The following is a 14,881-nucleotide window of genomic DNA, read 5'->3' on the forward strand; positions in this document are numbered from 1 at the left end:
GCATTAAAACAATGGCAACACAAGACTCTCTCTTCTGGATCTTCAGGATCTAGTTTAAACTTAAATACAGGTATGATTGGAAGTTTATTAAGTCAGACGATCCCGAACATGTTTCAAACTTGAAATTGTCATCTGTTTTGTCTTGATGTCTGGTGGTTGCAGTACAGAAATCCAAGGGCTGCAGTAAATCTTCCTTTTCAGCATGTGTTTTGCACATTTCACTGTAGTAGTCGTAATAGAATAAAGTACGTCTAGTACTCGGAACCGTAGAGACAAACTCTTGTTTCATAGGAGCTGGGAACCTGCTCTTCTCTTTCCCCCTCCCCCCCCAGAAATTAGCTTCTTAAAGAACCTATTAGTTAACCTAGTAAAATATTTTCACTTTTGTTGTTCACGTTTGTAAAGCTACTCATAGTTCATATGTTGAACAAACACCTCAGTTTTTATGGAAGCAATTAATAGTTTAACTTACATTTTAAACTACCCTTCAAAGCCCTGCCTTGATCTGCCAGTGGGGAAGCTGCCTGACAAGGCCTGGGTGTAAGAATGAAGCATGGTTGAGAGTAATATGTCGCTGCAGGGAGCTGCTATGTGCCTGGGGGAGATTTCTCCCATTTCATGCTGCAGCAGTCCCTTGTCAATTGCAGGAACAGCACTGGTTTTCCCAAGCAAGCACAACCGAGGCAAACTTACAGGAGTTGCCTGTGTTCCATCCCGCTGTGGCAAAGCGGGGAATGTTGTAGATACCCCAGTAACAAAGCAGAAAAAGTGTCAAATGCCGGGAATGGAGAAAGAAGATGAGCAGAGTGGGCAGGAGGGAAATGGGAGATGGAAATAGCCCCAGTAAACCAAAACAGCTTCAAATTTACGTGGCACCTATGAGCCAGAAGTAAAGTTCTGAAACAGAAAGAGGCAGGTGGATGATCAGGATTCATGTGTTGGGCTTATCACCAGGTTGCTGTCCTTGCACTCTACTGGGGTAAACTGTCACACTTGCCTCCAGTTTAGGCCTGGTCTACACTGAAAACTTAGGTCAACATAGTTGTAGTGTAAAAAATCCACATTTGAGTACCATAACTATGCTGACCTAAACCCCGATGCAAACTTAGCTAGGTCAATGAGAGAACAGCCATATGGGCCAGATCAATGGTCCATCTAGATCAGCATCCTGTCTTCAGACTGTGGTTGGTGCCAGGTGCTCCGGAGGGAGTGAATAGGAAGGGCAGTTGATCGAGTGATTCATCACTTGTCAGACAGTCCCAGGTTTAGGGACACCCAGAGAATGGGATTGTGTCCTTGACCATCTTTGCTATCCTCCATGCTTCCATTGACCTAGCTATTGTTGCCTGGGGAGGCAGTGTTTCTACAGCAACAGAAAACCCCTTCTGTCGCCGTAGGCTGTTTCCACAGGATTATGCCAGTGTAGTTGTGCTGTAGCTCTGTTGCTATAGTCCATGTAGTGTAGACGAGGCCGTAGTAGATGCCTAAACTTTTCAAGCTCTAGGGGAGAGTGCTACTGTTCATTAACCTTTTAAGGACTGTTAATGGTCTGATGGAAGATACCATTTTACAGATGTTAGAATTGGGCATGAGGGTAGACTGGGAAAGTGCTAATATCTTAATGCTAGACAAGGTGGATAAAAACTTTTTTTTTAAAAGATATACAGTAGTAACTTCAGGCTTTAACATAGGCTATCACAATATATTAAAAGCATGTAACTTAAATTCAAAAAAATCAAGCAATACATGTTTGCCAAACTTTTTTTAAAAAAGAGTCAGACCACTGACTGATGGAAGTCATTGGCTAAGCACCTGGAACCGGAGTTTGTTGAAGTGCTAACCAGCTTTTGACAGCAGTAGCTTCTGCAGATGTAGAGAATATTTTCTTTATTTCAGTTTATTTAACTAATTCAAGTCAATAATGGAGTTCAAAGGTAAGAAATCGGTGGTTGAAAATGCAGGAAAACTTGTTTTCATCTTCCAATCTATGGATAAAAAAACAAATGTGAGAATAGAGATACTTGTTCTAAAATTTGAAAGACATGATGACTACAAACATCAGTTAAAGTAACTACAGATACTTCCTTTGTTTAATAAATCAGTTAGTGTTAAACGCCAAACATGCTGATAATCTTCTGTATATATCCAGCACATTTGTCTTTAACTAAAAATGCATAAAAACAATTTACAACTTCTATTAATAATCTTCAAATTTCATCCACATCACAAGTATATCTACTAATTAAGAAATGAATTAAACATTTTATTATGTTAGAAAATGGATGTCAAACTCTATAATTGCTTAAATAAATGTGTTGTAGTGCATACTGGTTAGCAAAAAGCACTGAATTTAGGATAGAAGCTATATTTAGCTGCCACTTGTGGTTTTAGTGTCTATCAACCAATGAGAATCCACTTCTTTTGGGAAAATAACAAGTGCAAATGCAAAACTTGATTAAAATTGATTATTTAAATCCATTATTCTCAAACTTTTCTTCTGGTGACTCTTCACATAGCAAGCCTCTGAGTGCGACCCCCTTTATAAATTAAAACCCCCTTTTAATATACTTAACACTGTTATATATGCTGGAGGCAAAGCAGGGCTTGGGGGGGGGGAAACTGACAGCTTGTGACCCCCCCCATATAATAACCTTGTGACCCCCGAGGGGTCCCGAGCCCCAGTTTGAGAACCCCTGTTTTAAACCAAGGTTTCCTGCTTGATGATTTAAATCATGATTAGAATTGTTGATTTAAATCATTCTACCCTGGAGCAAGACTTTCAAAATTGAGGTAAGTTTTTTCTTAACTCTTAAAATTAACTTCAGAATAGTGCAATAGATTTAAATAGCCAAACTTCCATGTTCTTACATCTGCTGTGTCCTGCTTGTAACTGGGTTGTCCTAATTCTGTCATTTTTAAGTGGTCAAGAGGCCAGATTTCTTTTTGGTATTACATTTAACAGCACATTTTACACCAATTACTCCAAAAAATACAGTAATTAGGATCTTGCTTTGTATCATACTTTGCTATGTTTCAGGACGTTAGTCAGTTCCCACCTACTTTTATGATGAGGAAGAAATTGTTCTAATCAAATCCCAATGCTGCTGCTCGCAACTCAATAGATCCCTATGCTGTGAGCTGCCACAAACTTTTTAGGACATTAAAGTCTGTCTCTGGACTTGGATTTGAGCCCAATTAAAGGGAATCTTTATACTAGGACAAAAAAGGAAGGAGAACCCCTCTAAAACCCACTTCATCAGAATTGAGAAGAATACTGGTTTCCTTTTAAATGAGAACACTTTCCTTTTAAGCTCGGCTTCTTGGTGATACTGCAGTGAAATCATAATGTGGTATTCTCTTTCCCATCAGCATTAGACTTCTACGTGTTCATAGAAACTAATGATTTAAAAAAAAAGCTGTAGATCATCTGGTCTGTTTCCTACCGGTGCGGGATAGTTCCCTACTGTACCTAGGCTCAGGTGCAAGGATGGGTTGGCTTCAGTGCTTAATTTGTAATGAAGGAGGTGCAAGTGCTCAAGCAATTACGTGCTGGGGTTCAAGCAACTTTTTTACATTCATAACTGATGCAGCAAGCCTAGAGGTGGCACAAAATAAGCACTGGTTAGCTTGTAATGAGACTAAGGGCTTGTCTACATTGGCACTTTACAGCGCTGAAACTTGCCGTGCTCGGGGGTGTTTTTTCATACCCCTGAGCGAGAAAGTTGAAGTGCCAGTGTAGACAGTGCACCAGTGCTGGGAGCCGTGCCCCTCATGAAGGTGGGGTTTTTTAGAGCGCTTGGAGAGCTCTCTTCCAATCTATGCCGCGACTACACAACCCACGTTAAAGCACTGCAGCGGCAGTGATTTAACATTGCCGGTGAAGACGTGCTCTAGAGCTGCTGTTGCGTAAAGTGTAGACATGCGAGGCAGGCGTGTGCTTCATGATAGCCATATCTGGGGATGAATAAGTGAGCCCTTCTCTTCCTTTCCAGCTAGCGGACAAGTGTGCAGATAATCCACCTTCTGTAGACAGCTAGTGGAGACTTGAGTGACAAGCCCCTTTCATATACTGGGGCTTGTCACTCATACTGGGAATGATATGATTAGATTTAGTTCTGTGTCCATCAGCTGGCAGGAAGACACTAGACCTGACCAACCTGATTGCCTGACTGACCTGATTGCCTTCTATGATGAGATAACTGGCTCTGTGAATATCTGGAAAGCAGTGGACATGATATATCTTGACTTTAGCAAAGCTTTTGTTAGTCTTCCACGGTATTCTTGCCAGCAAGTTAAAGTATGGATTGGATGAATGGACTATAAGGTGGATAGAAAACTGGCTAGAATGATCATCGGGCTCAATGGGTAGTGATCAACAACTCAATGTCTAGTTGGCAGCAGGTATCCAGCAGAGTGCCCCAAGGGTCAGTCCTGGGGCCAGTTTTGTTCAACATCTTCATTAATGATCTGGATGATGGGATGGATTGCACCCTCAGCAAGTTCGTGGATGACACTAAGCGGCCGTGAGAGATAGATATGCTGGAGGGTCGGGATAGGGTCCAGAGTGACCTAGACAAATTGGAGGATTGGGCCAAAAGAAATCTGAGGTTCAGCAAGGACAAGTGCAGAGTCTTGCATTTAGGACAGAAGAATCCCATGCACTGCTACAGGCTGGGGACTGACTGGCTAAGTGGCAGTTCTGCAGAAAAGGACCTGGGTATTACAGTGGACAAGAAGCTGCATATAAGTCAACAGGTTTCAGAGTAGCAGCCGTGTTAGTCTGTATCCGCAAAAAGAACAGGAGTACTTGTGGCACCTTAAATTTGTTAGTCTCTAAGGTGCCACAAGTACTCCTGTTCTTTTTATAAGTCAACAGTTTGCCTTTGTTGCCAAGAAGACTAATGGCATATTGGGCTGCATTGGTAGGAGCATTGCCAGCAGATTGAGGGGAAGTGATTATTCCCCTCTATTCAGCACTGGTGAGGCTACATCTGGAGTATTGCATCCGGTTTTGGGCCCCCCATTACAGAAAGGATGTGGACAAATTGGAGAGAGTCTAACAGAGGGCAACAAAAATGATTAGGAGGCTGGGGCACATGACTTACGAGGAGAGGCTGAGGGAACTGGGCTTATTTCTTCTGCAGAAGAGAAGAGTGAGGGGGGATTTGATAGCAGCCTTCAACTACCTGAAGGGGCGGTTCCAAAGAGGTTGGAGCTAGGCTGTTCCCAGTGGTGGCAGATGACAGAACAAGGAGCAATGGTCTCAAGTTGCAGTGAGGGAGGTCTAGGTTGGATATTAGGAAAAACTATTTCACTAGGAGGGTGGTGAAGTACTGGAATGGGTTACCTAGGGAGGTGGTGGAATTTCCATCCTTGGAGGTTTTTCAGGCCTGGCTTGACAAAGCCCTGGCTAGGGATGATTTAGTTGGGGTTGGTCCTGCTTTGAGCAGGGGGTTGGACTAGATGACCTCCTGAGGTCTCTTCCAACCCTAATCTTCTATGAACCAAAAAATCTAGATCATGTGAAAAATTCAGCAGGTTTAAATACCTTGGCAAGTTCTTATTGAAGGAAGGTTTTTAGACTTCATGGTACAAGATTGTGAAAGGGATGGAGGGTAAAATACAAATCTGCCCAGTATATGTATTTAAAATATACACCTCTACCTCGATATAACGTTGTCCTCAGGAGCCAAAAAAACTTACTGCATTATAGGTGAAACCGCGTTATATCGAACTTGGCTTTGATCCACCGGAGTGCGCAGCAGCTCTTTCTCTCTCTCTCTCTCTCTCCCCCCTCCGACTCCTCCCCTCCCCCCCCCCCCCCCCCCCCGGACTGCTTTACCGCATTATATCCGAATTCGTGTTATATTGGGTCACATTCTATCCAGGTACAGGTGTATATGTGCAAAGACCACCTATTCCTCCAGTTTGTTGGTATTGTGATGTCCAGCTTGTCATGTTTCAAGTCAAATAGCTCTCCACATCTGATTGCATGAGATAACAAGTTTTTTGGTAACAGGATAGTTACCTGGAGCAAGAGGGCTAAAAAATGCATAAAGTATAAACATACTGAGAATAGGTTCTGTTCTTTCAGCGTTTTAAGTTTATTTTGGGCCATTTGCTAGTGCTCTCTATGGTCAGTTTCCCTTGTTTATGTAGAGGTCCCATACAGCAACAGGGAAGAAACATTTTTAAAGAGAACTTAGCATGGGGCTTGAGCAGATGCAGCACCTAAAAATGCTTTTAACAAGTCCCTTGAAACTGTCTAAACTTGAAGTTGGTGTATGTCTTTTTAAAAATTCCATCAGACCAGAGTTCTGAAACTAAGAGGTAAAATGCCAGGTTATAAGAATTGATCTAACTTCACATCAAGTGCTAAAGATGGGAACTCTGAACTTGGCATTAAGGGGTAATACAGTGGTTCTCAACCTTTCTGGACTACTGTACCTCTTTCTGAAATCTGCCGTGTCTTGCATACCCCAAGTTTCATCTCACTTAAAAAGTACTTGCTTATAAAATCAGACATAAGTACAAAAGTGTCACAACACACTGTTATGGAGAAATTGCCTCCTTTCTTGTTTTTACCATATAATTATAAAATAGATAGATTGGAATATAAATATTGGACTTGCATTTCAGTGAGATACTTGAATCTGTTTCACTTGTGAACCTTGTCTGAAGCCTGAGCGGTGGGGCCTTGGGCTGAAGCATGTAACTTAGCTTTGCGGGGCCCTCTGGCATGGGCCCCCTAGCAACTGCCATGCTTGCTACCTTTTAATGCCAGTCCTCATTTGTGACCCCCTAAACCTGTCCTATGGCCCTCCTGGGGGTTGCCATCTCCAGGTTGAGAAACACTGATTTAGATGAGTTGAGTACCTCCTGGATGACCTTTGCGTGTCCCGGGGGGTATGTGTACTCCTGGTTGAGAACAACTGGGTTAATAAGAAACCCAAGTTTTTATCAGCATAATTTGTGAGAGTGCTTTGTCTGGCAACTGTATAGATCTTCCGTAGTTACTGGGAGACCTAGAAGAAAAGGCCAGTAGAATACTGTGAACTTGATGCTTGACCCAGGGATGTTAAAAATAGGTTTTAATTACCAATGACCATAGGGAAGAATGTATTAAGCTGCTTCATAAGCATAAAAAAAAAACCTATAAGGTCCATTTAGGTTTTCCAGATCACTGGCTCCCGTTAGCATCTTGCCTGTATTCCTGATACCTTATTGCTCAGAGGAAATGAGATTTTAAGTATACTGCAAAGCCACTTATTCGTCCATGTGGAAAGCTGGCTCCAGCTTTTTCACCCAAAACACTTCACACTGGAAATAGATTAACTTCTTGTTCATTGACAAGAAGTTTACATAGCATTCCAGTTCTTTTTTTGCTTCTAATGGAAGATAACATTGACATTGCTTATGTCATGGTGGAATGACAAATCAGTGGGGGACTCTAATTCTTGGCTATGAACTATAGGAGAGCATTTTAGGTTGCAGAGGAGTGGGAATAGCATTAAACCTAGAATTCCATAGAACAGGCAGATAAAACTGAGTGGAGGACCACACAGTGAAGTCTGCAAGGAGACCAATCTCAAGTCCTAAGACTACAAACACTTCAGAAGGTTTATATCAGCAGCCCTCTGACCATGGGAAGGATATTCGGTGAATGTTAAGGGAAATCAGAGCCAAAAAAGTCTAATAAAATTACATATGACTTCATGTCTGACTGGCCCTGTGCCAAAATGGGACAAGGTTTAGAAGTAGTTTACTTGATACTTTATATGATGGCTTCTTGGAGGACTTCTTCTTTTGGAGAACTGGTGTAGATCTGTGTGGACATTCTAATTGTAGTTTAAGAATATCTTATTTTGATGTAGCTGAAGCTGGTAAAGACTCAGGTTTAACTGATATAAGACGTTCTTAAACTAAAATTGGTGTCTACACCTATACTTACACAACCCTTTTGTTATGGTATTACAATTCAACTAGTTACTGCGGTGAAAATCTGTAGACACGCCTGTAGAAATTTAGGACTTGGTTTTCAGGGTAGAATGACTTCATAAAGCGGAAACTAAAGCCGTATCTACACGACCACTTATGTCAGCAAAACTTGCGTTGCTCAGAGGTGTGAAAAAACACCTGCCTGAGCAATAGAAGTGGTAGCATGCGCAGCGGTATGTTTGTGGGAGAGCTCTCTCCCGTCAGTATAGCGCGGCTACACGAGAGATCTTAGAGCGGCGCAGCTGCCTCAGTATAGCTGTGCTGCTGTAAGGTCTCTAGTCGTCTAAATCCAGCCTTTTATGTATCAAAGAATGCAGCGGATTGTGGGAAAACTTGATAAATAGAAACATTTTCACAATCTCCATATTCTCATCAGCTCTAATGAAGAGGCAAAAGGGCACAATCCCACTTCTTTTCTTGCAGATGACCTCTTGCCCCATATGAAAGGCTTTCAATTTCTAGGAAAGAGTAAGGAGAAAAATCCTTTTTCTATACAGAATGACTGATCTCAATAACTCCCTCTGAGCAAAGGGGTACATTTTTCCCTTCCAGATCAGAAGTTGGCATCTCTGCTGTCTGACCTGCCATGTGTAGGGTTTGATATTTGTTGTTTACTGCAGGTTTATACACACATCAAGTACATATAATACTTTGCTTCGTTTGATTTCTAGCTCTGTATCTTCCATTGAGGGGATGTTGTGAATAAGCTTAGGTACCAGTAGCATTTCTGTTACCTGACCCCAAAGCCCTGATCCCCAGTTTCATTCCTTACTTGATCTGAAAATGCCATATACAGGAGCAGCAAAGGGGGCCAGTCTTGTTGCGTAACAGCAAAAATGCAGGAGACCAAGAAAATTAGTCCTGTGTTTGAAACCGCTTTTTAAAACCATCAGGGAAGCTAAAATTGTAACAAGGTTCTTTAACTTCAGTGGAAGCTCAGGTAAGCTTATAGTGATTAACTTCTGTTGGAGTCCAAAATAATTTTTAACTGTGCAAAACTTGGACACGCGTTTATTAGATCTCCACATACCATGAAAGCATTGATTTGTCAGGAACCTTGACAGTGAGATCTGAATACTGACCAAATGCCTATAAGCCAGTGCTAATACAGTCATGGTTAACACTGTATTTTTAAAATGGGCCAACTCAAATTCACGTCCTTTGGATCATACGGCTATAGCATAAACTTTCAGCTGAAGGCCCTTTCATTAGAAAATGGGGGAGAGATTGTTTTCATATCTGTGATGTATAAATATTATCCTGCTGTTTATAAACTTCCCCAGATTAGTCATTGCCACCTCCTTCTCAGACCTGGTCTACTCCTAAAACATAGATTGACCAAGCTACGTTGCTCAAGACCGTGAAAAATTTTACACCCTGAGCACCACAGTTTGGTCAACGTAACCTCTGGTGTAGACGTGGCCAGGTCAACAGAAGGATTCCTCTATTGAGTTAGTCACTGCCTCTTGGAAAGTGGATTACCTACATGGATGGAAAATCCCCTTCCATCGGTGTAGGAAACATCTACACTATAGTGGCGTAGCCCCAGCTATGCCTCACTGTCATGTAGATGTACCCTCAGGGATTCCATGATTTCAGTTGTTTAGGTGAGGGCGTTAAGACTGTCTGAACTCTGATTCATGGGGGAAAAAAAAAGACAATCTCTTGGAAAAGGATTTGGAACATGATCTGTGTGATTGATTAGCCAGCCCTCACCCTGCTCTAGTGAGACATATTAAATTACAAGGAGTGCAACACCAGACATGTCTTTTCTGTCCAGCCCTAAATTAAGTGTCTTGAATCTTATTCATCGATTCCAAGGCCAGAAGAGACCATGGTGATGAGCTAGTCTGACTTCCTCTATAACACAGGCCAAGAACTTCCCCAAAATAATTCCTAGAGCAGATCTTATAGGGGGGAAAAAAATCAATCTTGATTTAAAAATTGTCGGTGATGGAGAATCCAGGCCACCCCCACCCTTGGTAAATTGTTCCACTCGTTAATTACCCTCACTGTTTAAAAAAAAAAAAAAAAAAAAGCTTATTTCCAGTCTGACTTTATCTAGCTTCAATTTCCAGCCATTGGATCATGTTATACCTTTCTCTGCTAGATTGAAGAGCCCTTTATTAAATATTTGTTCTCCATTAAGATACTGTAATCAAGTAAATCCTTAATCTTTTTTTGTTAAACTAAATATGTTGAATGCTTTGAGCCTGTCCCTATAGGGTATGTTTTCTAATCCTTCAATCATTCGTGTGGCTCTTCGCTGAACCCTTCTTAAACATACTCCTTGAATTGTGGGCACCAGAACTGGACACAGAATTTCAGCAGCAGTCACACTAGTGCCAAATACAGAAGTAAAATAACCCCCCTACTCCTCCTTGAGATTCCAGTGTTCACGCTTCCCAAGATCACATTAGCTCTTTTGGCCAGAGTGTCATTTTGGGAGCTCATGTTCAGCTGATTATCCACTAAGGCCACCATATCTTTTTCAGTCACTGCTTCCCAGGATAGCGTCCCCCATTTTGTAAGTGTGATCTACATTCTTTTGTTTCTAGATGTTTACATTTAGCCATATTAAAACACTCTCTTTGCTGGCCTCCAGTTTACCAAATGATCCAGATCGCTCTGAATCAGTGACCTGTCCTCTTCATTATTTACTATTTCCCCCAGTTTTTGTGTGCTTTGCAAAATTGATTGTTCAGACCTTGAGTTCTATTGAAGTTCATCTTGACTGATATCCTATTAGCACAGGTCCAAGGAAAACCAGTATTATAATAAATTTGCTACATCTGCCTACAAAATAAATCATTAATTGTCTGCTTCAAGCCATAAAAGATGGAAATTTCCTGGTAGCCTGAGAATTGCCAGTTTCTCTGCTCTCATCAAAAAAATCAGTTATCAGTATTACAAGTTTATTTTGTATTAAAGGGTGGATGACAAGTGAATGCAACAGAGTTCAGGCATTATAGATTTAGTTATAGTAAATACATGCTGACAACCTATATTGACAACTTAATTCCACCTGGGAAGTTAAAAACCTTCCTTTAAAATGTCTGTCGCAACTTGTATATAGAGTTCATGTGGGTATTTCTCTGAGCACTCTGCTTGCAGTGCAATGGTGCAGTTTATTTTAAAATTCTAGTATTCACTCTTCAGGGTTCAAATGTTCTGTGACAGATGAAATGTCCTATAAGATCACATCACTTGACACCATGTGGAATTCTGTAATAAAGAAAAATACAGTATTTCATGATTGTAAGTGAACATTAATGGTGCAGGCAGGTAATACTTTCTACTAGAATTTTTTTTTAAAGTCCTGGGAGTACTTTCCGTTCTAATGAGTTGTTGTAACACACTAGCAATGTGACCCTTAAAGCAATAGGCAGTGGTAAGGTTGAGAGTACATCTGTCATTTAAAGGTGTATAAACCATCTAACAGCACGTTGGTTATAAAATACAAACTAGAAAATCAGAGAAGTTACAAATTAATGAAGAAACAAGCACCTGCAAGTAGGGAAATGCATCCAAACACCCTTAACTCTGCTCTACAAAGATGCCATTCTTGTTCCTTTCTAACCTACTCTATGGCATTTTATTTGGGTCAAGGACTGGGCTTTAGAAAGTCTGCAGCTGTCTTGCATTTGGAGAAGTTAGTATATGTGATCAGAGATGCATGAAGGCCAGTTACATACTCTACTGTAATGTATGTGTCAGGTACAAGCAAAAGGCAAACGTTAGTGTGGGGATATTAAGTGCTATAACTACACTACCTGATTGTAAAAGGCTTGAAGATGGGGACATATACAACTGCAGAGCTCTGAGCTTATAGTAGAAGTGAGTCTTAATGCAGAATAGAAATGATTGCCCTTAATGTACTAATTTTGGCTAATTGGGAATCACTTAGATTGAAAGATGTTTGGGGCAAGGATTGTCTCTTGTGTTTGTACAGTGCCTAGCACAATGAGGTCCTGGTCTGTGGTTGGGGCTGCTAGTGCTACAGTAATAATTTGTAAGTTATTTTTGTGGCCTATGTGGCTAGAAAGGCTGGAGTTAGTACAATCGCTATATAACTTGCGGTGTTTATGGTCTCTGAAATGAAACTTCGGGTGTTAAGGTAGCCTCAGTCTGACTTCCTGGAGTGTTGTTGAAGGCAGACATTATTTTGATGCTTTGAATTTCTATATGAAATGTTTGGTTTGGGGGGGCAGCAGGAGGAAGGTGGTTTGGGTTTACTAATAGGATTTTTGATATTTCCGGCATTTTTACATCGCTTTCCCCTGCGTATTGATTCAGGAAGCATGAACACTGTTTTGTTTGCTGAAATAGATCCTATCTCCCTTGACCAAGTGGGGTTGACTGGGCACACATAACCTTGACTTAGTGGTGTAAATCACGTTCATTCTCCGTGTCTGCCAGCAACTGCTTCAAGTAGCTACAGAGATTGAAATATGGGTGCTTATTGCCTAGCCGAGCTGAGAACTGCTACCAGCATCAGTTACATTTGCTAGCTTAGTAAATGTTCGTACTTGTGAAAGGTGCCATACCTACAGCCATGGAGACTGTTCAGCAGAACAGACAGCGCAGGCAACTGCAACATGAACATCCTTGTGTTTACCTGGATGTGTTGCCTGTAAGTAAGAGGTAGTTTCTGTAACCATTCAAGCACTTTCCTCACTGCTGAAACTCTCAAGGGTGGTAACTAGTGACAGTGCAATCGATTTGATGATGTGGGCACTGGAATGAGGTGTCAGGCTCAGATGTGACTCTTACCAGCCATAAGATTGATTTGCTAATGATTTGAAGAGTATAATCTTGGCTGTATATAGTCTTATAGCAAAATAGTTCCACATTTCTTTACTATTCCCCATAGCCATCCCATTGCTAAGGCAATTAATCTCTTAGTGGTGTATGTATCCTGATGTTGAGAGGGTTGTACATGTAAACTCTCCTTACAACCAGTGGAGAATATCTCCTGTGTAGGAAAAAAGAGCCTACTGCTACCATGTGATTTGGTCAGAGATCAAAGATGTAATGGCTGTCTTGAAGAAATGTGTCTAAACTCAGTTTGCCGAAGTCTCTGGACATCTCAAAAGAAGACAACCAGCCTCTCGGAAAACTGAAAAACTAAACATTCATTAAGCTAGTTTTATAGCTTTCATTCATCGCATTAAGCTAGTTTACTCACTGTCCTAGGAGTACAAGCATCTCTTCACATTTTGCTATAGCTCTTACTTTCACCTCTTCTGCTTCTTATTGAGGCCTGACCTCCACCCAGTTGGTGTCTATCAAGGCATAACTTAGGTGCCATCTTTTCATAACTGGAAAAATGATGCTAGAAAAGTGATTAAATTTTGACAAGTTTTGGGTAAAGCAGCACAGCCTCTAGCATCCAGGTTGATGGTACATAACAAATTGCTTCCCAGCTGTGTTTGAAAGCTGGCACAATTTGCAATACCTTTCCCCTTACTTCCCACAGACGGAGCAGGGCTTTAACTTCTGATATCAGAAGTAAAATGAACTGGAATCTTATCAACTAGCATCTTGTTCAGGTCACTGTTCTAGAGGTAGCAGGTGAGAACAGCCGAATGTATGAGGTAGAGTTGGGAATTGGGAAATGATAGTATAATTTAATCCAACCCTCTTTCCTCTCTCTCCCTTCTCAATGCAGGTCACAGAGCTGAACGAGCCACTGTCCAATGAAGAAAGGAACCTGTTGTCTGTAGCCTATAAGAATGTAGTGGGGGCACGGCGCTCTTCCTGGCGAGTAATTAGTAGCATTGAGCAGAAGACATCTGCTGATGGTAATGAGAAGAAGATAGAAATGGTCCGGGCCTACCGTGAGAAAATAGAGAAGGAGTTGGAAGCTGTATGCCAAGATGTGCTGAGCCTGCTAGACAACTATCTCATCAAGAACTGCAGCGAGACACAGTATGAGAGTAAGGTCTTTTACCTGAAGATGAAAGGGGACTATTATCGTTACCTGGCTGAGGTGGCCACAGGAGAGAAGAGGGCAACTGTGGTGGAGTCTTCGGAGAAAGCCTATAGCGAAGCCCATGAGATCAGCAAGGAGCACATGCAACCGACGCATCCCATTAGGCTGGGTCTGGCGCTTAACTACTCAGTTTTCTACTACGAGATCCAGAATGCGCCGGAGCAGGCCTGCCACCTGGCCAAGACGGCTTTCGACGACGCCATTGCTGAGCTGGACACCCTCAACGAGGACTCCTACAAAGACTCCACGCTCATCATGCAGCTCCTTCGTGACAACCTAACGCTCTGGACAAGCGATCAGCAAGATGACGACGGTGGAGAAGGCAACAATTAGACCCCCCGATGGACTGGCAGCCGCACGCTGATGCTACTACTGCAGTCTTTATTTTTTTCCCACAAGTGGGGGGGGGGGTCAGGGGTGGGGGAGGGGAAGGGAAGGGTAACCTTCCCAGGGAGGCCCCCATGACCTGTCTTGATTGCCTCTTTTGACATTTTTGCCAAAACACCACTAGTGGAAAGTCAGGCTGGCTGTGCTGGGTATGGAATGGCAGCCTCACACTGGCATATGGACTGTTCTGTAGATTAATAATACAAGTGGAGCTGTCTTTAATTTAACTTTATTGCTAGAAATAAAAGGGTTTAACGATGAAATAACTTGAATGAAATGGCCCTCACTTTAAAAAATGAAGTTCTGTGGTTCCAGTAAGGTTTCTGTGCATGTGTCTCCTCGGTTCAAGTGCCGTATGTTTACCATGTAGCAGTGCATCCCCAGGGTGCTCTGTGCCTGTCATGGCATAGCTTACAATCCCAAACTGAACAGACTTACATTTCAGGGCTTCTAAAGCCCCAGGATTTAGGCCATTTAACTTTTTGTGAAGATGTTTATTAG

General features: G+C 41.9%; 1 protein-coding gene across 1 annotated transcript in view; it reads left to right on the forward strand.

Annotated features, from left to right (window-relative positions):
* The window catches only part of YWHAG (tyrosine 3-monooxygenase/tryptophan 5-monooxygenase activation protein gamma), a 33,211-nt gene extending 18,820 nt beyond the window's left edge, over positions 1-14,391 (forward strand). Inside the window, exon 2 of the mRNA XM_054008287.1 lies at positions 13,670-14,391. Within this exon, the coding sequence (XP_053864262.1) occupies positions 13,670-14,326 (657 nt within the window). The 3' untranslated portion in view covers positions 14,327-14,391. The remainder of the gene's footprint in view (positions 1-13,669) is intronic.
* The last annotated feature ends 490 nt before the right edge of the window (positions 14,392-14,881 follow it).

Source organism: Malaclemys terrapin, chromosome 18 (genome assembly GCF_027887155.1).
Source record: "Malaclemys terrapin pileata isolate rMalTer1 chromosome 18, rMalTer1.hap1, whole genome shotgun sequence".
In the NCBI taxonomy this organism is placed as follows: domain Eukaryota; kingdom Metazoa; phylum Chordata; order Testudines; family Emydidae; genus Malaclemys; species Malaclemys terrapin.